The following is a 26328-nucleotide window of genomic DNA, read 5'->3' on the forward strand; positions in this document are numbered from 1 at the left end:
CACGGGATTGGGGGTGACCCACCGAGCGGGCTCCGGGCCAAGGAGCGGCCTGCGCTAACTTGGGGGTGAAATCATTGTCATGAGGGTGAAGAACCCACAAACCCAGCGTCACAACCAGTGACGGCGGGTCGTCCTCGTTTTGCACCAGCCCTCGCGAGAACTCACTTTGTCAACGCCCGTGGAAGAACTGGGTTGTTTCTTTCCTTTGGGGCTGGCGCCGTCATGGGCCCATTTCATTTTACTCATTTCTATTCAAATTGCCCAGAAATGCTAATTCCTTGGGCGAGGCCCAGGAGCCGAGGCTGAGCCAGTAAATAGACCATGGCTGAACTATTTCCCTGGCCCCAGCACATTTTTACAGCTGGAAAACATTCACTAGCCACTCGCTTCGCGTCCCGACAGAGCGGGCAAAGCCCCCGGCTCTTTCGCTTTTCACTGGTTCTTTTCACTTTTCCACGTCTGGCGGCGTCCCTGGCTGGGCAGTTCACGGGAGACGCCCTCCAATGTTGCTTTGTTCACGCAGCTCCAGGTGTCTCTACAGGACTGACATGAAGGGGAAAGGAGTCCAGCAGAGCTGGCTGTATTTCAAGGAATCCCTGTTGAGGTTACAGGGACAAACCATCCCGATGTGTCGAAAGAATAGTAAATATGGCAGGCGACCAGCTTGGCTTAATGGTGAAATCCTAGCGGATCTTAAACATAAAAAAGAAGCTCACAAGAAGTGGAAGGTTGAACATATGACCAGGGAAGAGTATAAAAATATTGCTCGGGCATGTAGGAATGAAATCAGGAGGGCCAAATCGCACCTGGAGCTGCAGCTAGCGAGAGATGTCAAGAGTAACAAGAAGGGTTTCTTCAGGTATGTTGGCAACAAGAAGAAAGCCAAGGAAAGTGTGGGCCCCTTAATGAATGAGGGAGGCAACCTAGTGACAGAGGATGTGGAAAAAGCTAATGTACTCAATGCTTTTTTTGCCTCTGTTTTCACTAACAAGGTCAGCTCCCAGACTGCTGCGCTGGGCATCACAAAATGGGGAAGAGATGGCCAGCCCTCTGTGGAGATAGAGGTGGTTAGGGACTATTTAGAAAAGCTGGACGTGCACAAGTCCATGGGGCCGGACGAGTTGCATCCGAGAGTGCTGAAGGAATTGGCAGCTGTGATGGCAGAGCCACTGGCCATTATCTTTGAAAACTCGTGGCGAACGGGGGAAGTCCCGGACGACTGGAAAAAGGCTAATGTAGTGCCAATCTTTAAAAAAGGGAAGAAGGAAGATCCTGGGAACTACAGGCCAGTCAGCCTCACCTCAGTCCCTGGAAAAATCATGGAGCAGGTCCTCAAAGAATCAATCCTGAAGCACTTGCATGAGAGGAAAGTGATCAGGAACAGCCAGCATGGATTCACCAAGGGAAGGTCATGCCTGACTAATCTAATCGCCTTTTATGATGAGATTACTGGTTCTGTGGATGAAGGGAAAGCAGTGGACGTGTTGTTTCTTGACTTTAGCAAAGCTTTTGACACGGTCTCCCACAGTATTCTTGTCAGCAAGTTAAGGAAGTATGGGCTGGATGAATGCACTATAAGGTGGGTAGAAAGCTGGCTAGATTGTCGGGCTCAACGGGTAGTGATCAATGGCTCCATGTCTAGTTGGCAGCCAGTATCAAGTGGAGTGCCCCAGGGGTCGGTCCTGGGGCCAGTTTTGTTCAATATCTTCATAAATGATCTGGAGGATGGTGTGGATTGCACTCTCAGCAAATTTGTGGATGATACTAAACTGGGAGGAGAGGTAAATATGCTGGAGGGCAGGGATAGGATACAGAGGGACCTAGACAAATTGGAGGATTGGGCCAAAAGAAATCTGATGAGGTTCAATAAGGATAAGCGCAGGGTCCTGCATTTAGGACGGAAGAACCCAATGCACCGCTACAGACTAGGGACCGAATGGCTCGGCAGCAGTTCTGCGGAAAAGGACCTAGGGGTGACAGTGGACGAGAAGCTGGATATGAGTCAGCAGTGTGCCCTTGTTGCCAAGAAGGCCAATGGCATTTTGGGATGTATAAGTAGGGGCATAGTGAGCAGATCGAGGGACGTGATCGTCCCCCTCTATTCGACATTGGTGAGGCCTCATCTGGAGTACTGTGTCCAGTTTTGGGCCCCACACTACAAGAAGGATGTGGATAAATTGGAGAGAGTCCAGCGAAGGGCAACAAAAATGATTAGGGGTCTGGAACACATGACTTATGAGGAGAAGCTGAGGGAGCTGGGATTGTTTAGCCTGCAGAAGAGAAGAATGAGGGGGGATTTGATAGCTGCTTTCAACTACCTGAAAGGGGGTTCCAAAGAGGATGGCTCTAAACTGTTCTCAATGGTAGCAGATGACAGAACGAGGAGTAATGGTCTCAAGTTGCAGTGGGGGAGATTTAGGTTGGATATTAGGAAAAACTTTTTCACTCGGAGGGTGGTGAAACACTGGAATGCGTTACCTAGGGAGGTGGTGGAATCTCCTTCCTTAGAAGTTTTTAAGGTCAGGCTTGACAAAGCCCTGGCTGGGATGATTTAGTTGGGGATTGGTCCTGCTTTGAGCAGGGGGTTGGACTAGATGACCTCCTGAGGTCCCTTCCAACCCTGATATTCTATGATTCTGTGAAACATGACACAAAGACAGCACCTCGTGGACCTGGCTACCCCGAGACGGGGGCCGTGCTGCAGCTGAAAAATCTGGAGCTCGGCGCACCACCTGAGTGGCTGCGGTAATGGGGAGCTGCCCTGAGGGTGAGTCCCAGTTCTGCGCCCGGGGACTGGTGGATCAACTGTTGAGTGAGGAAACTAGAGGCGGGGGGGCAGTCCATTGGGGCTCCTCTCACCCACCCGCACGCTGGAAATTGCTCCTGGAGTTTTGCAGTCCCAGATCCATCTCAGTGGTTCTGCTGCCAAGCCAGTTGTCCCCCAGTCTGTATTTGTGCATTTGGTTTTTCTTCCCTAAGTGTTGGCACTGGACATTTGTCCTTGTTGAATTTTATTGGGTGGCCTATAGCCTTGTCCTCCAATTTATCAAGATCCCTCTGAATTTTAGCTCTGTCCTCCAAAGTGTTGGCAACCCCCCCGTTAGCTTTTGACAGTTTGGAAATAATGAGAAGGCCGTGGAGCCCGTGGGGTATGGAGTTAAAATCCCTGCGAGATTTCAGCAATGGGCAGAGTGCATGAGAGACAGGCTATGTGGTGTATTGCTAAAGAATCCCAAGAACAACCCAGAGCTCCCTGCTTCAGACAGAAGAAGGCTTCTTGTGCACTTTTTCATATCCCCTTCCCTTGCTTTTGGGACTTGACTGGCTTAAAGGAGTCCTGGCTGATGTGTGTTTCCATTGTTTTCTTTCTAAGAGTTTTACCCAGGAGTCACACTAGCAAGATGGTTAATAACTAGTGGGCAGCCAGGGCCTCCACTCCTTATGTTAATGAAAGGGCAAAACACTTCATTAATGCAGAATTAAGGTTGCCTGGTGGGATATCATCCCCTTGCAGAACCTCAGCTTCAGCAAAACTCCAACATCTGCAAACCAGGAAATGCACTGTTAAGGTTGCCCCCACAACCTTAACTCTGCCTCTTAGAGCCATGTCCCAATATGGCCTGTTAACACATGTACATTTACTCTGCCAGCACCAAAGTGACTGAAAAGGACAAATGCTTCACCTGCCTTTACCACCCTTCAAACCAGAGCCCACCATCTGAGCTGGGCCTGACCAGGCACAAGCCCAGGGCAAGCCAGATAGCGTCACAGGTTGGTCCTGGCTATGACAGCGATTGCAGAGTGAGGCATCCCCACATACACACACCTACTCAGAGAGATGCCCCCACCTCTCTGCCTCCGCTTCACCCTGCCACACTGCCCCCCTTTTCCTCTTCCCAAAAGCCTGTCTGGGGGGGGGCTCATTTTCCCTTGTGGTGCCCCCCCCCTCAGCTGTTCTCATCTGAGAACCAAAGGGTTGATTCAGAGGGAGATGATTAGGCCCTAAGTTGGACCAGCTGATCTCCCCCCAGGATTTTCTACGGTTCTGGTCCATTTTGCTGATTGAAAGATGAGTTGACCTCCCTTGTACACATTTTATTAAAACGAGCAAACAAATAAAAGCAAGAACACACAACACTAATGCCAAAGTACTATCAACGTGACTAAACTAACTATGGGTTGAACACAGAGCTATCAAGCTAAGGTCAGATCAGTAAGTCAGTGCGTTAACAATGATATTGCATTGGAATCAAGTCATCAGTGTAGTCAAATCATCAGATTAATACAACAGATAATGAACTGTTATACTTTGCAAGTTGCAGTGGGGGAGGTTTAGGTTGGATATTAGGAAAAACTTTTTCACGAGGAGGATGGTGAAGCACTGGAATGCGTTACCTAGGGAGGTGGTGGAATCTCCTTCCTTAGAAGTTTTTAAGGTCAGTCTTGACAAAGCCCTGGCTGGGATGATTTAGTTGGGGCTTGGTCCTGCTTTGAGCAGGGGGTTGGACGAGATGACCTCCTGAGGTCCCTTCCAACCCGGATATTCTATGATTCTATGATAAATCTCCAAATAGTAACCCAGCGACATGACCGTCCATTTAGAATCCACACTGAACCAGCGAATATGTCAATCCTGAAACCAAATGACTGTTCTGGTTTAAGATACAACCTTAAAACCAATTAAAATCTACCCCCTTAGATGTTACCACTGTGTGGCTAATCCTTCTGCTTCCCTCTCCAGCTTCCATACAGATGTTATTGAGGCATTAATCAACAGACTTTTAACACATTCAGTGATTTCAGAGGGCAGATTTTTAAGGCTATTTAGATTTGGGGAACTATTCTACCTCGCACCTTCCCTATGTGGATTTTACTTCTGATCTAGACATGCACTGAATGTAATAAAAAGGGCAAGACATCCCCAGTTAAAAAATGAAAGACAAAAAACAGATGCACATTGGAAAACAGAATCCCAACTCTCGATATAAAATGATGGGGTCTGCATTAGCTGTTACCACTCAAAAGAGAGATCTGAGACACTGTGGATAGTTCTCTGCAAACATCCACTCAATGGGCAGCAGCCATCAAAAAAGCGAACAGAATGTTGGGAATCATTAAGAAAGGGGTAGAAAATAAGACAGAAAATATCAAATTGCCTCTATATAAATCCATGGTACGCCCGCATCTCAAATACTGTGTGCCGATGTGGTCACCCTATCTCAAAAAAAGATATATTAGAATTGGAAAAGGTTCAGAAAAGGGCAACAAAACTGATTATGGGTCTGGAACGGCTTCCGTATGAGGAGAGATTAACAAGACGGGGACTTTTCAGCTTGGAAAAGAGATGACTAAGGGGGGGGATATGATAGAGGTCTATAAAACCATGATGGGTGTAGAGAAAGTAAATAAGGAAATTTTATTTACTCCTTCTCATAACACAAGAATCATAGAATCATAGAATCATAGAATCATAGAAGATCAGGGTTGGAAGGGACCTCAGGAGGTATCTAGTCCAACCCCCTGCTCAAAGCAGGACCAATCCCCAATTAAATCATCCCAGCCAGGGCTTTGTCAAGCCTGACCTTAAAAACTTCTAAGGAAGGAGATTCTACCACCTCCCTAGGTAACCCATTCCAGTGTTTCACCACCCTCTTAGTGAAAAAGTTTTTCCTAATATCCAACTAAACCTCCCCCACTGCAACTTGACACCATTACTCCTCGTTCTGTCCTCTTCCACTACTGAGAATAGTCTAGAGCCATCCTCTCTGGAACCACCTCTCAGGTAGTTGAAAGCAGCTATCAAATCCCCCCTCATTCTTCTCTTCTGCAGACTAAACAATCCCAGTTCCCTCAGCCTCTCCTCATAAGTCATGTGTTCCAGACTCCTAATCATTTTTGTTGCCCTTCGCTGGACTCTCTCCAATTTATCCACATCCTTCTTGTAGTGTGGGGCCCAAAACTGGACACAGTACTCCAGATGAGGCCTCACCAATGTCAGATAGAGGGGTTACCCAGGTTTAAAACAAACACAGGGAAGTATTTCTTCACACAATGCACAGTCAACCTGTGGAACTCCTTGCCAGAGGATGTTGTGAAGGCCAAGAGTATAACAGGGTTCAAAAAAGAACTAGATAAGTTTAGGGGGAATAGGTCCCTCAATGGCTATTAGCCAGGATGGGCAGGGATGGTGTCTCTAGCCTCTGTTTGCCAGAAGCTGGGAATGGGCGACAGGGATGGATCACTTGATGATTCCCTGTTCGGTCATTCCCTCTGGGGCACCTGATAAGGAGTTGATAGACAGGACCATCGGATTCACCCCGGAGAAGAGCAAGCTGCAAAAGGCATGAGTGCGCAACTCACCTGGCGGACCAGAGAAAAAACACTGATGCAAATGGTAGAAATAGCCTCAAAATTTACTATGGGGGCATTAGCAAAAGTATTAAAGAAAATCAAATCTTGTTGTCAACCCTAGACAAGGTTTTATGGTGTTTATCTCCCTTGTGGATTCTCAGAGATAAATAAGGGCTAAGCTCTGATGGAATGTTTTCCCAGACTCAGAGCATCTGTAGGGTTTCTATCCCTCGTGGGTCCTCTGATGACTCGTAAGGGTTGAGCTCTGAATGAAGCTTTTCCCGCACTCACAGCATTCATAAGGTCTCTCTCCCGTGTGAATTCTCTGATGTTTCATAAGGGATGAGCTGTCAATGAAGTTTTTCCCGCACTCACAGCATTCATAGGGCCTCTCTCCTGTGTGGATCCTCTGATGCGTAATAAGGTCTGAGCGGTAACTGAAGGTTTTCCTGCACTCACAGCATTCGTACGGTCTCTCCCCTGCGTGGATCCTCTGATGTCTAATGAGGTGTGAGCTGTGGCTAAAGCTTTTTCCGCACTCACAGCATTTATAGGGTCTCTCACCCGTGTGGGTTCTCTGGTGTTTAATAAGGTTTGAGCTCAAAGCAAAGGTTTTTCCGCACTCACCACATTTGAAGGGCTTCTCTCCTGTGTGGATCCTCTGATGACGAATAAGGTGTGACTGTTTACTGAAGTTTTTCCCACACTCAGGGCAAATGTTGTTTCTTTCTCTCATGGGGATTCTCTCCTGGGCTCTGGTTTCCTTGAGGTGCTTGTGAGTTCCCTGACAATCAATAGTTTTACCCACTTCCTCCCCTTGCTGGTTTTCCTGCTGATTCTCCGGCCTGTGCTGACTCTGACAGGCTTTTCCCTGCTCCCGACTCATGGACAAATTCCCTTGAGATCTTTGTAATAATGCCCCAGGCGGTTCCATTTCCTCGATACCTTCCTGCTCAGGATTCTGCTCTTTGTTCCCACGCGCCATCCCACCACCTGCTGGGACAGGAAGAGCAAAGCCTCAGGCATAGGAACAGTTGCTATATTCAGACTCTGTGCTTGCGAGAGGGGAAGTATGCCTCTTAGAGGCACCCAGGATGTGTGTGTGTAATTATCCCAGGTCGCTGGATGGGGGCTCAAGACGGTTTTCTGTTTTGTTGTTGAAAAGGGACCCCTAGATACTGAACCTGCCCCTTGTTGCTGCCAACTCTGACTGGCAGAAGGGTTGCAATTGTAAAAGCTTCTCAGAAGAACCAGTCTTCAGGGTGTGATCAGATCTCACTGGTTTTGTTGAGATAGTTACACTTCAAGTCACTGTTTCAGGTTATCAAGTTGCACAGCTCATTCTGGCTATAAAATAACAGCCGCATTTTCTCGTCGCTTTTCCTTACACTTTTTAAAGGAAATCTGGTTTCGTACCGAACGGCTTGGTGTGCTCTCCTCGTGCAGCATGTGCCGAGTTAGGCAGTGAAGGTAACAACAGTAGCTGGAAACGGGCAGCAATTTCTACGTCTGTCATGAGGGGAAGTGAGTCCTCTCTTAAAGAAACAGCCACGGGGTAGCTGGAAGTGTCCGTACCAGCAGACTCAAGCTTTCAGGTGTCCCAAGTTATCTGAATCCAGCAATGATTTCGAAAAGCCACTTCTTCCTGGGTTTTTTTTTTTTTGCAGGCTATAATAAATTGAATGGTGACAACACCAACCAGCCAACCCATCCACTCCCCCACCCAACCTATCCACCCCCAACCCACAACTCACTCAACCAACCAACCAATCCACCAACCAAATCCCAACTCACTAACCAACCCAACCAGTCCACCCACCCACCAACCAACCCATCCACCCAATCAACCAATCCACCCACCCAACCCAACCAACCAACCAATCCACCCACCAACAACCCATCCATCCACCCATTCACCAACCGACCCAACCAATCCACCCTCCAACCCAACAACCAACCCATCCAGTCACCCACTCACCAACCAACCCATCAATCCACCCAAACAATCCACCACCAACCAACCCATCGACCCAATCAACCAATCCACCCACAACCCACCAACCAACCCACCCACCCACCCACCAACCAACCCATCCACCCACCCATTCTCCAACCGACCTAACCAATCCACCCAACAACCAACCCATCCACCCACCCACTCACCAACCCACCCACCCACCCACCAAACAACCCATCAATCCACCCAAACAATCCATCCACCAACCAACCCACTGAACTCAACCAGATTGTTGAATGCAATCTGGTGAGTAAGGGTGAAAGGATTGTAACAGGGCAGGGAGGGTTATAAAATTCGACAGGCTTGGGCTCGTTTCTGGGGAGCAGACTCATGTGACAGTTGTCGTGTGCCCTATTCCCTGTGTGCCAGGCACTGTCTCCAGAGGCAGAGGGCGAGTGCTGTGGGGGTCTTGGGGCACCTCTCAAAGAGGCCGCTGTGTTGCCATGTACATTAACTCTATGTTTCCTGGTGTTCCAAAATTTTAGTTTTGATGAACTCGACATTCTGGAGCTGTCACTGGGGAACCTGAACGCTCCTTTAACAACGTTGTGGGGTTTCTTTGTTCTCTGGGGTTTTGCTTGGTTGGTTTTGGTTGGTTGGTTTGGTTGGGTTTTTTTATTTGTTTGTTTGTTTTGCTATTTAATTTCCTAGTATTTTGAATGGAAAGAGGCTTGTTGTAAGAGTTAACGATCATTTAGGCAGTTGTATTTATCACCTACATGTTGCAGCTGATACAAGACTGAGATAAGGAAATAACAAAAAGACCTAGGGAGAATTTGGGGTTGACAGCCCCCTCACTCCTCTGTCTCCAGCCTCCCAGCTTCCTCTGCCATCCACCCCATATCACCCCTCACATTTCTCCAAACGAAAATAAATAATTATAAAGAAACACTGCCAGAGGTGGATGTCACCCACTTGTTTGCAGTTCATTCTCCGATTTGTGTCCAAGGTGGGTTTCAAACTTCATTGTTGGTAGAATCTATGAATTTTATGAAATGCTGTTGTCTCTGTTTCGGTTTGTTGTCGTTCTGTTTTGTGTTTTGGAGCCAGCTGTATCTTGGGAACATGAAGATCGAATGACCCTACGTTTGAATCACTCACCCTACCCTGCACTCCCACAAGGCACAGTAAATGTCAAGACAATCCAGCTAAGCTTGGAGGAGTCATCCTTTTAACAGGAGGGAAAGGGCTTCTCTACACAGCTGCTGTATCAGAGATCAGAGATGCTGTATCATAACATCAGAGAGACGTGAAGTGGCTCAGTCACCTCATGGAGATGAATACAGCCCGAAACATCAGCTCTACTGTGTGTGAAGGAGCCAGGTTTGTTGGTTGGTTGCTTAGGGTTGTTTTTTCAAAGTAAATTAAGAACATCCTGGCAGGTATCCGTTCTAGGACCAATATTCATCAGCATTTTCATCCATGCCCTGGCAGGAACCATACAACCATTGCTCATACACAGCTTGGTGGGGTGGTAAATAATGCTGGGGCCAGGCCAGTCCCACACAGGGACCCGATCACTGGGTAAGCTGGGCCCATTCAGACAGAAGGTGCGTTCACACAGCCAAATGCAAAGTTAGATCTCTGGGAACAAGGAATGTAGGCCAGACCTACAGACCGCAGGGCGCTCCGGGTCTCCCTTGCATTCCTCGGGCGATGCTCGGGCTCTTCCCTGAAGCAGCCTTTTCCAGCTCCGAGGTGGGTGCTGAGAGTCTGGGAAGTGGCCACGTGAAGCCACAGTAAGAAATCTGACTACGGCGGAAGAGGGGGGTAACTGTTGTGGCTACAGCTAATTAAAATGAACTAGGCACAGGCTACACTTTAGCTTCTTCCCCCCTGCCTTTTCTGGACAGCTGGATGCTGTTAGCAGAGAGGGGATGTTAAGGGGAAGGACCTCATTGCTGCAGGGTTGGGTTTTTTTCTGCTGAATGTGTCCCTTGTGATCTGTAGCCCTCACTCAACCCCGTTTGTCTGGCTGCTGTTTCCTGGACCTCGGCACAACACCCTGGGTGCTGCCTCTTCCCTCTCTGAGCTGCCCCCGATGGACAGACCCCTGGACCCACGGGGTGGCCCCTGCAGGTTTGGGGCCGTGGTCCCTGGATCCTGTACAGCAACCAGCGCTCTCAGCTCCCGCTGGCTGTATCTGTTCCCATCCAACCTTTTACAAGATTGAAGCATTGTGGCCACTCGCTGGGGGCAGATTTACCAGAATGCATGTGGCAGCTTTCAATACATGGACGGAAAGGAGCTCTGACGAGAAACGGTTTTTAATCCGTGGAGCTGCATACAAATAACCGGACGCACCAGTTCAACTAAATCCAGTTTTGACCCCTATTTACTTAAACCTATTTACTTAACTTACCCCCCAACACACACAAATCCTTCCCAGAATCATAGAATCATAGACTAGCAGGGTGGGAAAGGACCTCAGGAGGTCATCTAGTCCAACCCCCTGCTCAAAGCAGGACCAACCCCAACTAAATCATCCCAGCCAGGGCTTTGTCAAGCCGGGCCTTAAAAACCACTAAGGAAGGAGATTCCACCACCTCCCTAGGTAACGCATTCCAGTGCTTCACCACCCTCCTAGTGAAATAGTGTTTGCTAATATCCAACCTAGACCTCTCCCACTGCAACTTGAGACCATTACTCCTTGTTCTGTCATCTCCTACCACCAAGAACAGCATCCCTTCCCTGGTAAGCTGGAGGTCACCCCCCCCACCCCCTCGGTCTCCCTCTCCCAAGCAGCCTGCTGGTGCAGGACTCCAGCTTCTCCCCACCGCAAATCCCAAATAATCAGTTCTGTGTCCCTGCCGGCTGCCACCCCCACACCCCATCTCAGGGATGCAGTCTGACCCCACTGCTCGATCTTACTAAGAGCCAGGGGCGGATTCTCTCCCCGGCGACAGAGGCCAGCGGGAAAGTGAAGATCGGGGCCTCGGTACCAGAATCGAAAAATGTCACCTGCCCCCATTCACAGTCCAGACAAACCCGGATCCTGCTGGGGACCCGGCTCAGGGGGGTCACAGGGGAGGTGAGAGCCCGGAACTGATGCCCCCACAGCTCCACCGCCCAGATCCCCTCCTTGGGGTTAAGGTTGATCCGTTCCTTCCTCCTCACAGACTCTCTGGCCACCCCCACCGCCCAGCGTCCCTCATCCTCCACTTCCATCTCCACCTCCCAGCAATGTCTCCCGCAGGTGAACCCCTCACAGCCCAGCACGCAGTGACGTCGGTCGAATCTCTCAGGGTTGCCGGGCAGAGCCTGCTGCCTATGTTCCCATGTCACGCTTTTCCGATCCCCAGAGAGGACGAGTTCGGGATGGGCCGTGTCCGGATCCAGAGTCACGTGCACTGCGGGGGAGAGAAAAGCCGAGCGTTAGGGGCAGAGCTCAGCTCTGGGGGAGGCTGGGACCGTTCCTCACACTCCCCGGCTGCCCCATTCTGGCTGGGACAGTCCTGGATCCCGGGTGGCTGCCTCTGCTCAGTCTCAGGTGCCCCGGACAGAGACGTCCGGACAGCATTTTGGGCTGGATAAGTAGGGGCATTGCCAGCAGATCCAGGGACGTGATCGTTCCCCTCTATTCGACATTGGTGAGGCCTCATCTGGAGTACTGTGTCCAGTTTTGGGCCCCACACTACAAGAAGGATGTGGATAAATTGGAGAGAGTCCAGCGAAGGGCAACAAAAATGATGAGGGGTCTGGAACACATGACTTATGAGGAGAGGCCGAGGGAACTGGGATTGTTTAGTCTGCAGAAGAGAAGAATGAGGGGGGATTGGATAGCTGCTTTCAACTCCCTGAGAGGTGGATCCAAAGAGGATGGATCTAGACTGTTCTCAGTGGTGGAAGAGGACAGGACAAGGAGTAATGGTCTCAAGTTGCAGTGGGGGAGGTTTAGGTTGGATATTAGGAAAAACTTTTTCACTAGGAGGGTGGTGAAACACTGGAATGGGTTACCTAGGGAGATGGTTGAATCGCCTTCCTTAGAAGTTTTTAAGGCCCGGCTTGAGAAAGCCCTGGCTGGGATGATTTAGTTGGGGATGGGTCCTGCTCTGGGCAGGGGGTTGGACTAGATACCTCCTGAGGTCCCTTCCAACCCTGATATTCTCTGATTCTATGTCACTGCAGTTTCTCAACCTGGGTAATGGGACCCACTTCTCTGCCTTCTACTGTCGCTATAGAGGTTGCAAACAGCTCCCTGTTTCCCTTCAGGAGCTGCTCCATTCCCAAGGAAGGCATCAAAAACGTTTAATTAGGAGGGTCCAGAGGAGGCAGGTACCAACTTTGGACCCCAAAAGGGAATCTTTCTTGCCCAAATGCATCCAACGCTCCCAGGCCAGGGATCAGAAATGAAGATGCAGCCCTGGGGAAGAGCCAATGATTTAAGGCCAGTGAGTACACCGTAGGAGAGGACATTGGGTGGGTGTGATGGAGTGGGAATTTTCTGTAATATTTCGTATGAATGTGGCGTGGGCCTCAGTTTCCCCCATATGCTGCATGGTTAATGAAGAGGTGGGAAAAGGTTGTTTACCCTCTGCAAAGAGTCAGAAATCCAGGTGAGACCGATGCCTGACTGCCTGGAGCCTGGGCCCATGTCCCTGGCGAGTCCCACAAGACAATGGCCACTCCAATTACACAGTCATTTGGCGCCTAGCAACCAACGACCATGGATGGCTCAAACTCTGCAGGAAGCCAGCTGTGTTTGACCCGCTGGAGAAGAGGAGGTTACTGACCTGTAACTGGAGGGTTTTTGAGATGTGTGGTCCCTACCTGTATTCCACTGAGGGTTTACGCATGTGCCATGCGTCTGGAGCTGGAGAATTCAAAAGTAGCATCCGTTGGGCCGTGCACGCGCCCTTGCTTCACCTCATGTGAGGTGATAAAGGGTGGGGCGGACTGACCATGCCTTCAGTTCCTTCTCCACCACAAATTGGACCGATCCGCAGTGGAGGGGCAAGAGCAGGGGGAGTGGAATACAGGTAGGGACCACACCTCCGGTTAGAGAGAAGTAACCTCCTCTTCTTCGAGTGACGGTCCCTACTGTAGTCCACTGAGGGTGACTAACAAGCAGCTCCTAATTTGGAGGCGGGTGGGAGGAAGAGGTTGGCTGGGTGGAATGGTCGGAGGCCGGCTGCGCCAAACGAGACGTCCACCGCAGAGTCTTGCACCGAGGAGCAATCCACAGCAAAAGTATGTACAGAACTTCATGTGGCTGCCCTACCCAGCTCTGGAAGTGGTTCGAGTGAGAAACGGTCCAGGGGACTTCCTGAATAGTCTTGCCCTCTGCAGGTTGACGGCCAAGGTCCTGCAGACATCAAGGGAGTGAAGGAGTCTCTCCTCCACTGAGGCATAAGGCTTTGGAAGGAAGAAAGCAAGTGAGTACTGTATATGAGTTGGTTAAGATGAAAACAGGAGACAACCTTTGGCAGAAACTTGGGGTGTGGGCACAGGGAAACTTTATCCTTACAGAATGTGGTGAAAGGGGGACCCACCATCATGGCCCCCAGTTCACCTACCCTTCATGCGGAAGTAAGAGCTACCAGGGAAATGACCTTCATGGAAAGAAGGGACAGGGACCATCAACTCAATAGTTCAAAGGGAGATTTCATTCATGTTGAGAGAACAAGGTTGAAGTCCCATTGCAGAGTGATAGGTTGAATGGGAGGACAGGTTCTGAGAAGACCCAAGACTGGGTTTGGGTCCCTGGCACCCGAACAGTTTGCCCTCCTTCTAGATAGCTTGGAAATGGGTTCGATCTTGCTAGGGAAGCTTGTCTGTAAAGTCCTCCGATTTACCGTAATTGAGAAAGTGGCATTTGGCCAATAAGGCCTGGTAGTTGGAAATCCAAAATTGGAGGCTGGCTGACGAGCACCCCAGAAGGTCCAGCGGCTTACCCTCCTTTTCTACCAGGACATCCTCCATCCCCTTACTGCTTGTATCATGAGGGAAGGGGGTGGAGGATGAGAGAACAGAAATTCAGACCCCTTAGCCAGTACATGGTACCCCCTTTTCTGCCCGCCAAACAGTGAATCCAGTCTTGCTGAATGTGGAGGCTCTGAAGGTAGATATTGTGGCCAGGACCCCCCGTGTGGCCAACAAGATGGATCCACTGGATGCTGTGGAGGGCCCCAGGCAATGGGATGACAGTGGTTTCTCTGTTGGAGAAAAATAAGGGACTCTCAGAAACTTGGCGGTCCCTTAGGATATTCATAGCAGCGGTAGAGGATCGGCAGCCCCTGCGCGCCATCCGAATCCTCCAACGAGAACTCAGAGCCTGGCTCAAGAGGCGGTACCGTCGGAACCGGGGGGGGGGATCTGTCTGAACCATAGGGGAGTGGGTAGAAGTGTGACTCGACTGAGGGAAGTCCAGAGTTGGAGATCACATCCCCGCCTGGCGCTGACTGTGCAGGAAGACATGGAGACTTCGCTTCCCCCAGAGCAAAGAGGTAAACAGGTCCGGCTGCCGCCTCCAACCTCCCCAGTCAGTGGCACACGCTCCAGAGCCGGAACCAGAGCCGGAGTGGGGGACTCTTCCGAAACCGATGGTTCCCTTGACTTAGGGGCTGCCAACTTGGAAGGCGTGCGTGGCTCGATGGTTGGTACCAGTGGATCTGGCGGTCTGTGCGACTTCTTGTGCTTGTGAGCCTTGGAAAGCGCCACTTCTCGGTGGCTGGAACTGGTGGAGGACCCATGGTCCTTCTTGGGCCTGGAGGAAGACTCACTGCCATCCTTAAGCGCATGCATCCTTGGCTCCCGACTAGGCCCCAGCACGGGATCCATAGTACCGGTACCGGTGGAACCGGACATGATCTCCACCGTTGGAGGTGCGCTTTGGGTTTCTCAGGCTGATGTATGTGGGGGTGGGTGTTCCCCAGCCTGGATGCAACTTGGCTTCATGGCGACCTCCATGAGGTGCTTTTCGAGGTATGGTTTGGGAAGGACGGGCAGATGCTGCACCTGGATGAAATGTGAGCTTCTCCCAAGCAGGAGAGGCAGCGTTGGTGCTCATCACTGACTGAGAACGAACACGGGCAGGAGGTGCAGATCTGGAACCCCAGCGTCTCCGGCGTAAACCAGTAACCAGGCGTGGGTGCTGGATTGGGATCGGGGGGACCAATGAAAACGGAACCCTGCAGTCTCTTATCTCCTAAAACTACTGCTAAACACTAAAACTAGAGTAAAACCAGCACAAACCTGAATAAAACAAATGATGTACACTTCTAAAGTGTGTGTGTGTGTGTGGGGGGGTTTAAGTGCGTCAGAGACAAGAGGACACTAGCAGTTCCGACTCGGACCATGTAGCGGTGAGAAGGAACTGAAGGCGCGGTCGGTCCACCCTGCCGGTTATTGCCTCGGACAAAACCATGACACAAAGCAAGGGTGCATGCACGGACCAGCGAAGACTCCTACTTTCAAATTCTCCAGCTCCAGGCACATGGCGTAAACCCTCGATGGAATACAACCGGGACCATCCCTTGAAGAAGAACAAAGGGCTAAGGAGGGGTGTCAAGGTTCCTTCCCCACTCTGAACTCTAGGGTACAGATGTGGGGACCTGCATGAAAGACCCCCCTAAGCTTATTCTTACCAGCTTAGGTTAAAACTTCCTTGAAGTACAAACTTTTACCTTTTGTCCTTGAACCTTTATGCTGCCACCACCAAAGTGTCTAACAAAAATAACAGGGGAAGTGCCCACTTGGAAATGTCTCCCCCCCACAAAATATCCCCCCAAGCACTACACCCCCTTTCCTGAGGAAGGCTTAATAAAAACCCTCACCAGTTTGCATAGGTGAACACAGACCCAAACCCTTGGATCTTAAGGACAATGAAAAAACAATCAGGTTCTTAAAAGAAGAATTTTAATTAAAGAAAAAGTAAAAGAATCACCTCTATAAAATCAGGATGGTAAATACCTTACAGGGTAATCAGATTCAAAACATAGAGAATCCCTCTAGGCAAAACCTTAAGTTACCAAAAGACACAAAAATAGGAATATCCATTCCATTCAGCACAACTTATTTTATCAGCCATTTAAACAAAACAGAATCTAACGCATATCTAACTAGATTGCTTATTAGCCCTTTACAGGAGTTCTGGCCTGCATTCCTGCTCTGGTCCCAGCAAAAGCATCCCACAGACAGAGAGAACCCTTTGTCCGTCCCGTCCCCCTGTCCCCAGGTTTGAAAGTATCTTGTCTCCTCATTGGTCATTTTGGTCAGGTGCCAGCGAGGTTATCTTAGCTTCTTAACCCTTTACAGGTGAAAGGGTTTTTCCTCTGGCCAGGAGGGATTTAAAGGTGTTCACCCTTCCCTTTATATTTATGACAAGGGGCCAGGTGGGGGTTGTTAGGGGTGGGCTGCTGACAGCTGGGGACACACTCCCCTGAACTGGGGCAAGAGAGGGGTCAGAGGGCTGTAGACTCAGGGCTCACCAAGGCTGGCTGAGAGTCACTGCAGATGCCGAAGGTGGGGGTGCATTGCTCCCTTCGGGTGTCTGTCCAACTCAAGCGGATCCACTGCAGGGAGCTCACAGCTTGAAGCAGGGGGGCTGACGGCTCTGAGGTGAGGTCCCAGAGGGAGGTGAAGCCACGTGGCTTCCCCTCGTGAGAGAGTGTGACGCTCCGAGGGTCTGGCTAAGGGGTTCCCCCAGGTACTGTTCCAGAGCTGTCCAAGAGCACTGGACCTGTGGCTCTGTGACCACGGGGTAAGCCCTTCCCCAGCCCAGAGAGAAGAGAGGACACAAACTGGCAGCCTTAGAGAGACGCCATCTACCCACGCCAGCAAGCAAACCCAACAGGAGAGCCCAGCCCAGCCCAAAGGAAAGTTGGGATGTTGGAGAAGCATCCTGGGGGAAAGGGGAAGGATGTGACAGCCATGAGGAGAGAGATCTCTCGGCTAACAACCCTGAATGTAATATTAGAAAGGCCTGTCAATGTCTACACAAATGACCAGGTCACACTTCAGGAGCTCTGGGTGCTGGGTGGTGGTGAGAGTGAGTCTGGTTACTCTTGTGGGGGAGAGTTGCTTTCATGGGAATTTCCTGGTAACTGAAGGAAAATCTCTCCCCCCCCCGCGCTCCCCCCAGGCTCATCCTGGGTGTGTGATCCCAGAGATTCCCCCCTTCGCTGCTCTAGCTTAGATGGCAAAGAGCACGGAGGGGGAAAAGGGCCACAAAGATTACAGCCCCTGGTCTTTGATTTACACCAGCAGCCCGTGGAGCTGCTTCTGTGCCCTGAGAGCCTGAGACCGGGCAGAGACGCCCTGGCAGTTCCCCCCCGGCTGGCTTCAGAAACTGCCTCGCTCCCTCTTTCCCGGCTGCATCTCCCTGCTGGGGCTGCTCCTCTTTCGGGATTTCGGGATCTGTGCGTCCGATGAAGTGAGCTGTAGCTCACAAAAGCTCATGCTCAAATACATTTGTGAGTCTCTAAGGTGCCACAAGTCCTCCTTCTCTTTTTGCGGATACCGACTAACACGGCTGCTACTCTGAAGTTTGTGAAAATCCTTTCAAGGGATTTTTCTCTTCCTTTACAGATAATCTCCGTGTGAAATCTCACCTGGTGTGTATGACTGGAGGGATTCCCCTCCTTTTCTCTCCAGTTCAGAGGGCAGCAAGTCTGGAGAGGGAAAGGGGAAAGGAGATGAGGTTTCAGGTGTCATGTTTACAGAGACATCCCCACCCTTAGCTGACAGAACTGTGTTTTAATTACGTGAGAGAAAACGTTGGCGAGGGACAGAGCCACGCCCAGCTCTTTAATCAAAGAATCCGACACTTTCTATTTTCGCTTTCATTCAGGCATCTTGCATCCACAGAAACGGCCATTAACCCTCCCAGCCCCCCCCAAGCAGAATGACGTGGGAGACGGCTTTCCCTGGGGTCCCTCTTCCTCCAGACCCCAGGCGGTTACTCTCATTCTCCGTGTGCAGGTTTTCGTAACCTAGACCCAGATCCTGGCAAGAGTTTAGCATGAATGGAACTTTACACCCTTCGGCTCATTTGACATCAATGGGCTGCGGAGACTTTGCAGGATCAGGGCCCTGAATGGCGAAGCTTTACCCTGGCTATGCCCCTCTACCCCTGTCCCACCCCCTTCCTCCTCCGCCCTGCCTTCAACAACTCCACTCCCTGCCCACCCAGGAGCACCTCTTGAGCCTGCAGCTGCTGGGGAGGAGGCACAAAAGGCTCCCTGTGTTGTAGGGATTCGCCTGGGTTTGCACCTTTGGCTCACCCGAGCTGCCACAGGGGCCGGTGCCCAAGGATGGGCTGGGTCCACATTTCAAAAGTGACCTGTAATTTAAGGTCTAAATTTTGGCTGCCAAACTTCAGGCCCCTGGGGCCTGGTTCTCAGTGGTGCTGCAAATCCCACTGCCTCAAGCTGCAGTGGTGGATGATACCAGCTCAGGCGCACATGTCCTGCCGTTCAGTATTTGGGAGAGAGAAACCGAGGCACCCACAGTTTGCTATGTTTTTACCTTAACAATTTTACCAAGGCTCACAGAGTGAATCACCGTGAGACATCCCAGTGCCTGGCCCCTGCTCCATCTGCTCAGTTTCTCCACTTTCTGGCTTTTATTAAATTGGTACACACTGTAATTATGATGGCCAGAGCCCATCTCCTCCCACGGTCTCAGAGACACACCCTCATTTCCCCTCCTAGATTCCTTCTTGGTACCTTTGAACTTCCTCAGAGTCTCCGTTAGAGCGAAATTTTTCTGGGAGAAATCGCTGAGTATCTCTGCCAGCTCTAGAGAAATCTCCACTGGCTGCTGGAACTTCCCCATCTCACATCTGGAGAGAGAGAATTTCACATGATTATATTTCGTTTACTGACTCATTATAATTCCTTGCTGGTGGAAGCTGCTGCTTTATGGAGCCTGGAGTTAGAAATCCTCTCCTCCCAGCCTCTGAGCAGATGCAGCACGGGCCAGGGCTTTGCAATCTTCCCCCATAGGCGGTGGCCCCATTAATATCCTTCCCATCTGGCCTGCAGAGGCCAGATCCGAGGATGAAAGAGGTCCATCTTTCCTATGGACTAGAGAATTCCAGAGTCTTGTATAGATGGGTGAGTGCCTGGGGATTAAGTTCATCCGAGATATTTGCATCCAGCGTGTGACCCTGCCCCACACCTTTTGCTGTAGAGCCTTGGGGGGATATGGTGCCCATATGGTCCCCAAGCCCTTTCCCAGCATTGTGAAGCACAAGGGGGAGGAAGTGAGAGCCACGTACCTGCTCAAGGTGCTTCTGACGTCCTAGAGGGGAGAGAGAGAGAAAAACAATCTCAGTCCCTCATGCCACACTCTGGAGGACAAGGGAAAGGGATTTTGCAGCTAATGGGAAAGAGGCACTTCCCTGGCCCCAGGGCCATGCATTGGCTGAATTAATGTAATCTCAAACATAAATGAGTCTGTAACTCTTCCAAAAACAAAAATAATTTGCACGTCAGCAATGCACACACTGACTTACACTGTGATCTCTGACTGCTGGACCCCATGTTGTCCTGTCCCTGTGTTGGGATCTGGGGTGTATTTAACTCGGTCTCACCTGCGGGAATTCACTCGCTGGCTTCTGATACTTCCCCTCCAGCTCACTGATCAGGTTGCTGAGACGGGAAATCTCCTCGGAGAGTTGAGTGACGTGGTCTTTCTGTGTCTTCACAATCTCCTCGTCCAGCTTGCCCAGCTGGGCGAGAAGGAGTCGCTCTTCTTTCTCTAGAAACATCTTCAGATCCTGAAACTCAGACACAATCTTCTGCCTCTCGTTTTCTGTCTGTACCTGTTTTTTAAAAGAGGGGTGGGGAAGGGACATATAGAGAAAGTCTAGGGTCTTTCATAAGTGCTGAGCATGCAGGAGAGAGAATTGCCTTACATCTGACACTTGACTACACACCGTAGTTACTAGGGAGCGGATTTCGTAACACCTTCCTCTTTGTTCCTAATAGCTCTTCGTGGGATGTGTGCAGGTCTGACAGGGGCATGGCACTGTGTCATCAGAGACCTACCTCGGTCCTGACCCAGAGCAGCAGGAGGCAGAGATGCCAGAGGAGAAAAAAGAATGAAGCAATTATTAAACAGTGCAAGAAATGCCTGCGGGCTCCAGCTGATGGCACTTTCTGGGATATAGTCCGTTCAGCTTGGGAGGAGAGTTGGGAAAGCCACAAAGGCTAGAAATGAACTCATTCGTTGCAATGGGAGCTTAGCTTCTGTAGAATATGAGGTGGGCCTGATCCTGGGAGAGGACTTCTCAGGCCCCCCGTATGTGTGTGGATGCCCACGTGAATCTAATCCCTGGTCATGGAGCAATGCAGACAACAAGTCCTCATTCCCCAAGGCCACAGAGGAATCTGCCTACAAAGAGACCTCCTTCCCCAGCTCCTTGCAGGTTAATAACAATTTAAATCCCTTCAGCTTTTCCTTTTCTTCCCTCAGAGTCTCCAAATAGGCCTGGATCTTCCTCTGGTGAAACAGAAATGCTCTGGTTGTTTAGTTGTGTGTAGAGGGTGTTTTCCCACCCAAGACTTTGTAGGTGACTGTCAGCCCTTTCTGACATCAGGGACACCAAGGAAATGAATCTTCATGAATAGAGACTGGGAGCGTTTTATATTCAGGCAGTTTTAGAATTATTTGTCCTTTTTCCCCACTGAGTTAAACCAGTGGAGAAAGCTGGAGTCACATGGTGGTGAATCAATAACCCAATTGTTTAAAAGGTTTAACTAACAAAGTGATACAAACCCCAGAAGCCACCGGGGTTAGAAATACTATCTGGGATGCCCAAAGGAGCCCAACTCCCATTGAATTTCAGCCCTGAACCCCGGGGGACTGGACTGGTTGGACAGAACTGGTCTAAGCAGAACGAGGAGTAATGGTCTCAAGTTGCAGTGGGGGAGGTTTAGATTGGATATTAGGAAAAACTTTTTCACTATGAGGGTGGTGAAACACTGGAATGCGTTACCTAGGGAGGTGGTGGAATCTCCTTCCTTAGAGGTTTTTAAGGTCAGGCTTGACAAAGCCCTGGCTGGGATGATTTAGCTGGGGATTGGTCCTGCTTCGAGCAGGGGGTTGGACTAGATGACCTTCTGGGGTCCCTTCCAACCCTGATATTCTATGATTCTATGATTCTAAGCACTTGGGGGTGGCTGATTTGTGTTAAGAACGGTTGCTCTACGCGGTCCAAAACCCTTTCATTTGCAATGCCCTCTGGGTAGCTGCCCCACCGTGCCTAGCAAAGCTACCCGAAGCAGTGGACTCTGGGAGATAGGCCGGGATTGTCCCTCACTCTTGTTTTGTGCAGGGCCCAGGCCAATGGAGGTCAGGTCTCAGGACTGGTCTGCAGGGGCTGCTGGGATGATACGGACTGTGAGGCAAAGCCGTTCTAAAACCAGCCGCTAGTCGTAAGTCCCCCTTAGCACTCCCAGGTACGCTGGCCTGCAGCGCAGGTGAGCAAAACCTCGCTGATCCTTTCACAGTTCCATTTGAGTTGCGAGTTCCCTTATTTTGCCAGGGGGAAGTGGTTTGAAAAGGGCGCTCCAGCTTCCCAGAGGAAAGTCACCCACATCAGTCATCTGTCCTGCCTTCATTTCCGCCTCTCACGTCATATCCCTCTACACATTTCTTTCCGTATCACTGTTCATACCGTGAAGGCTTTACCGAGCAGAAAGATGCAGGGGGGAGAAATCGAGTCTGATCAGCAAGTTGGGGTGAAATGAACCTGTCATTAAAATGCAGTTAGAATGAATTAGACGGGGCAGCGATTCCTTACCTGGTACTCCTGGGCAGCCTCCTGGATGGGAACCCGCCGGTAAGCGGCGTGAGCCCGGGATGCGTCACCACGTGTGAGGTTTCTCTGCTGAGCAGTTTCTCCGCACTGAGGACAGGCGAAGTCTGTATCCGACCCTTCCCTGCGCTGGCCGATGCAGGCTCTGCAGAAACTGTGCCCATCAGCCAGGAGACGTTGTGCGGTGCTCTCTGCAGCCATGGCTCCCGTCTAGACAGCACCAGTGCGTAAGTTTCACTTTCCTGAACTTAGAGATTCACTCCACCTGCCACAGTAACTGGGTGTTTCCTTTCCTGGAACTGACTCATGCTGTTTGCTGCATTGGAACAAGCCCCCGCTAACATTACCAGCCCCGGGGGCTTTTGTGATCAAAGTACCAATAAAGCTCTGCCCCCCCTCATGCAATCAGCCCCTGTGCTGGTGTAGAGGGTCACTAGGACCTCTCGTGGGTGCGAGCATCCCCCTGTGCTAATGAGCTTGCCAGAGCAGGTGTTTAAGGAGGGATACTTTGAAACTCACATTCTAAAAACTTGGCTAACCTGGAATCAGTGTTTCAAATATCTGATTCTCATTTACACCAGGGCTGCTCTGGCTCAGTGAGTTGCCAGCTCCCATGATTTCATCAGGACTCTCATGATATTTGCTGTTAGACCCCAGCTCCCGGAAGCCTGTGATTAGGGGAGACTGTTGCCACTTTTATCCAAGCAGAGCTGTTATGCCTACAGCTCTCTTGATGTAAAGGAAATCCTTAACATGCTGTTACTCGTTCAGCAATCTGGGCCCTGGCTCTGTTCCAGGCACAAGCCATTTTTGCTGAGGTCAGAATTAAGGATTTGCTTTACAGGGCGAGAGAGATGGATACACTGGGTGCAGGGTGTAGACCGCTTTCTGTCAAAGGCACATATCTGGGCAGGGGCAGCATCCCTCTGGTGACATTGCACTCCGTATGTTTTATGGAAATATGCTTATGAGTATGAATATGATGTAACTGGAATATGCTTTATGCAAAAGGTCTCTTGCCTACTGAATATATTCCTCCTATTTGAATGCCTGTATCATTCTTGTAGCTGAAGCTAGAAATATGAAGTATAACTCTGAGGTCCTATTGTAGTGATGCAAAGTGTGGGCCATTAATGGTGGTTTAGAATCTTGATGGCTCCCACTGACTAGGGCAATTGGTTGTAAATGGTTTATTTACCTGCAAACCTCCCTGTTTACGTGTGGGCCAACCCAGGAAGAATGGAGATTAGGGGTCTTACAGTGACCATGTCACATGAGGCTGGAATCCATCTTAATCCTTGTACTTTTCCATTGATGAGGCAGGGGTGGGGCAAGCACAGACAAAAGATTCCTGCCTGTGCCAAAGCTATAAAAGGGGGTGGAGCAGGACAAAGGGGGCCAGTCATGAGAAGACCCCTGCTTACCACCTGAGATGTCAGCTGGAACTAACAAGGACTGTACCAGGGGAAAGGATTGGGCCCAGACTAGGAAGGAGTCTAGTCTGTGTGAGAAGCTTACTGGAACATCTTTGAAGGTAAGATATTACCTGTAATCAGTTTCTTAATGTATTAGGTTTAGACTTGTGGGTTTTTGCTTTATTTTGCTTGGTGAGTTACTTTGTTCTGTCTGTTATTACTTGAAACCACTTAAGTCCTACTTTTTATACTTAATAAAATCACTTTTGTTTATTAATAAACTCAGAGTAAGTGATTAATACCTGGGGGTGCAAACAGCTGTGTGTATCTCTCTCTCAGTGTTATAGAGGGTGGACAATTTATGAATTTACCCTGTATAAGCTTTAAACAGAGCAAAAAAAATGATTTATTTGGGGTTTTGATGCCATTGGGAATTGGGTGTCTCGGTGCTGGAGGCAGGTAACCTGCTGAGCTGTTTCTAGTTAAGTCTGCAACTCTGGGGCCGTGGACCAAACCCTGGGTCTGTGTTGCAGCAGGCTAGCATGTCTGGCTCAACAAGGCAGGGTTCTGGAGTCCCAAGCTGGCAGCGAAAATGGGCTCAGAGGTAATTTCAACACATCAGGTGACAGTCCCAAGGGGATCTCTGTGACCGAACCCATCACACTGCTGACAATGGTTTTAGGAGTGTGTCCATAAGAACATAAGACTGACCATACTTGGTCAGACCAAAGGTCCATCTAGCCCAGTATCCTGTCTTCTGACAGTGGCCAATGCCAGGTGCCCCAGAGGGAAGGAACAGAACAGGTAACCATCAAGTGATCCATCCCCTATCGCCCTTACTCAGTTTCTGGCAAACAGAGGCTAGGCACACCCATTCCTGCCCATCCTGTCTAATACCCACTGATGGACTTGTCCTCCATGAACTAATCTAGTCTTTTTTTTTTAACCCCATTATAGTCTTGGCCTTCACAACATCCTGTGGCAAGGAGTTCCACAGAGTCTGTAGCAGAGAATGGAGTAGGTATTCCCTTGAAATCCACATTTCTTTGCTTATTAAAGTTGAGGCTGTGGTGAAAATCTACACTTGAGTAACCTAATCTGCCTTTCTGCTGGTTTATTGATTTATATGCATTACACAGGATTAAAGTTTCACCCACTAATTCAGTATCCCAGATTTAGCCTGGAGAGGGGGGATGTGAAAAAAAAGATCTCTGCCAAGATCTTTGATCAGGGTTTTGGGGTAGGAGAATGATCCAGATAATGCACAGAATAATAATAAAACCTACTGCAAGTGCAATGTCACCTTGGTACCACAAAATCTGAACCCTGGAGCCTGCAGGTCAGAATGAAGGAGGGGAGCTACGTGACACAGGTGCTGGCTTCCTCCTTTCCCTGAGGGTGTTCAACCCCCACTCAGCTCAAGGCCCCACCCTCACCCCACCTCTTCCCACCCCTGCTCTGTCCCAGGCCCTGCCTCATACTCCACCCCTTCCTCCAAGGCCCCCCCCACCTCTTCCTGCCCAGTTCCACCGCCTCCCCTGAGTGTGGGAGGGAGGGGCAGGAGCTGATCAATGGGGCCTCTGGGGGGAGGGATGCATTGGGGTGGGGGAGCTGGCTGCTGGTGGGTGCTAAATACCTGACAACAGAGTGGGCACCTATGCTAAGCAGGGTGTGTGAACGACCTCAAAGAGAAGCCAATCCAGCAGAATCCAGAAAGGCAGAACCCCACCCCACCCCCACACCAATTAGCCCAGGGGCCCCCAAGAGCAGTGGGGGCCAGGTCTGCACACGTGGTCTCAGTGGAGCTAGTTGACCTCCACCCAGGTTGCAACGCTCGCTGTGCTTCGCAGTCCGGGGGCCTGCCTGCAGACTCAGGCAGATGTTGGCTGTTCATATTGTCATGAATCTCTTTCTCGCCGTGAAAGGGAGCTAGGTCTGAGACCAGCCACACAACTCTAGCAGGCAGGGTCTGGTGCAAGAGCCCCGCCTTCGCCCAGAATGACCCGTGCGTGGGCCCAAACTTGAACTCGTGGGAAAAGTGTGAACATTTTGCAAACGTTGTCACAGAGAAGTCCTCTTTTGACATTTGAATGTTTTGATCAGCTCGAATCAGAGCCCCCGTGAGTGGGAATTAGGGACGACAAGGGCGTAGGTTCCTAAATTCATAGAAGATCAGGGTTGGAAGGGACCTCAGGAGGTCACCTAGTCCCACCCCCTGCTACCTTCCAGTGAAATCAAGGATTGAAATCAATGAAGCTCGGAGCCTAAGTGGAAGTTAAATGTTCATTAAGTTGTGAAGGCCAAAGCTATAACAGGGTTCAAAAAGAGTTAGGTACATTCCTCAGAATTGGTCCACCGATGGTTATTAGCCCAACCCCATGCTCTGGGTGTCACTAAACTACCTGATGCTGAGTGTGGACGACAGGGGATGGATCACTAGGTGATTAACCTGTTCTGTTCATTCCCTCTGAAGCACCTGGCAGTGGCCACGGTCGGAAGCCAGGATACGGGGTTAGCTGGACCATTGGTCAAACCCAGTGTGGCCGTTCTTATGTTCAGCAAAAGTTACAGTAGATTCTTGCCTTTTGAGAAGGAGTTAATAGGAGATCGTATACGGCCCTCAGTGAATATTTGAGAATCAAGCTCCACACACAAGCAGTGACATGCAAAAAAGCACTAAGGGCGGGACTGAGAGCCAAAATAACAACTGAGAAAGGCAGTCCCATTGGTACGTCAAATGCAAATGACGTTTTGACACCAGACCGGGGAATCAGTGTCAG

The 26328-nt window shown here is 50.2% G+C and overlaps 2 protein-coding genes across 2 annotated transcripts in view; both read right to left on the reverse strand.

Moving 5' to 3' along the window:
• The window catches only part of LOC140904197 (uncharacterized), a 142846-nt gene that overhangs the window by 49958 nt on the left and 66560 nt on the right, over positions 1 to 26328 (reverse strand). Inside the window, exon 6 of the mRNA XM_078850898.1 lies at positions 6648 to 7076. Within this exon, the coding sequence (XP_078707024.1) occupies positions 6648 to 7076 (429 nt within the window). The remainder of the gene's footprint in view (positions 1 to 6647; positions 7077 to 26328) is intronic.
• On the reverse strand, positions 11204 to 22334 carry LOC140904130 (E3 ubiquitin-protein ligase TRIM15-like). The gene is made up of 5 exons (XM_078850795.1): positions 22119 to 22334; positions 19905 to 20135; positions 19590 to 19612; positions 19036 to 19151; positions 11204 to 11718 (listed from the first exon to the last, which is right to left on the reverse strand). Exons 1-5 carry the CDS (start codon positions 22332 to 22334, stop codon positions 11204 to 11206), a joined length of 1101 nt encoding a protein of 366 aa, XP_078706921.1.

The sequence above is a fragment of the Lepidochelys kempii genome, chromosome 28, assembly GCF_965140285.1.
Source record: "Lepidochelys kempii isolate rLepKem1 chromosome 28, rLepKem1.hap1, whole genome shotgun sequence".
In the NCBI taxonomy this organism is placed as follows: Eukaryota; Metazoa; Chordata; order Testudines; family Cheloniidae; genus Lepidochelys; species Lepidochelys kempii.

Bases quoted from the DNA above. Each gene is read 5' to 3' on its own strand.
- LOC140904130 (XM_078850795.1), bottom strand. From the start codon at position 22,334: ATGGCTGCAGAGAGCACCGCACAACGTCTCCTGGCTGATGGGCACAGT. The intron at 19,613-19,904 runs GTGAGACCGAGT...TCTCCCCTCTAG, and splicing joins CAGCGAGTGAATTCCCGCAG to GACGTCAGAAGCACCTTGAG. The intron at 19,152-19,589 runs GTACGTGGCTCT...CTCTCTCTCCAG, and splicing joins GTCAGAAGCACCTTGAGCAG to ATGTGAGATGGGGAAGTTCC.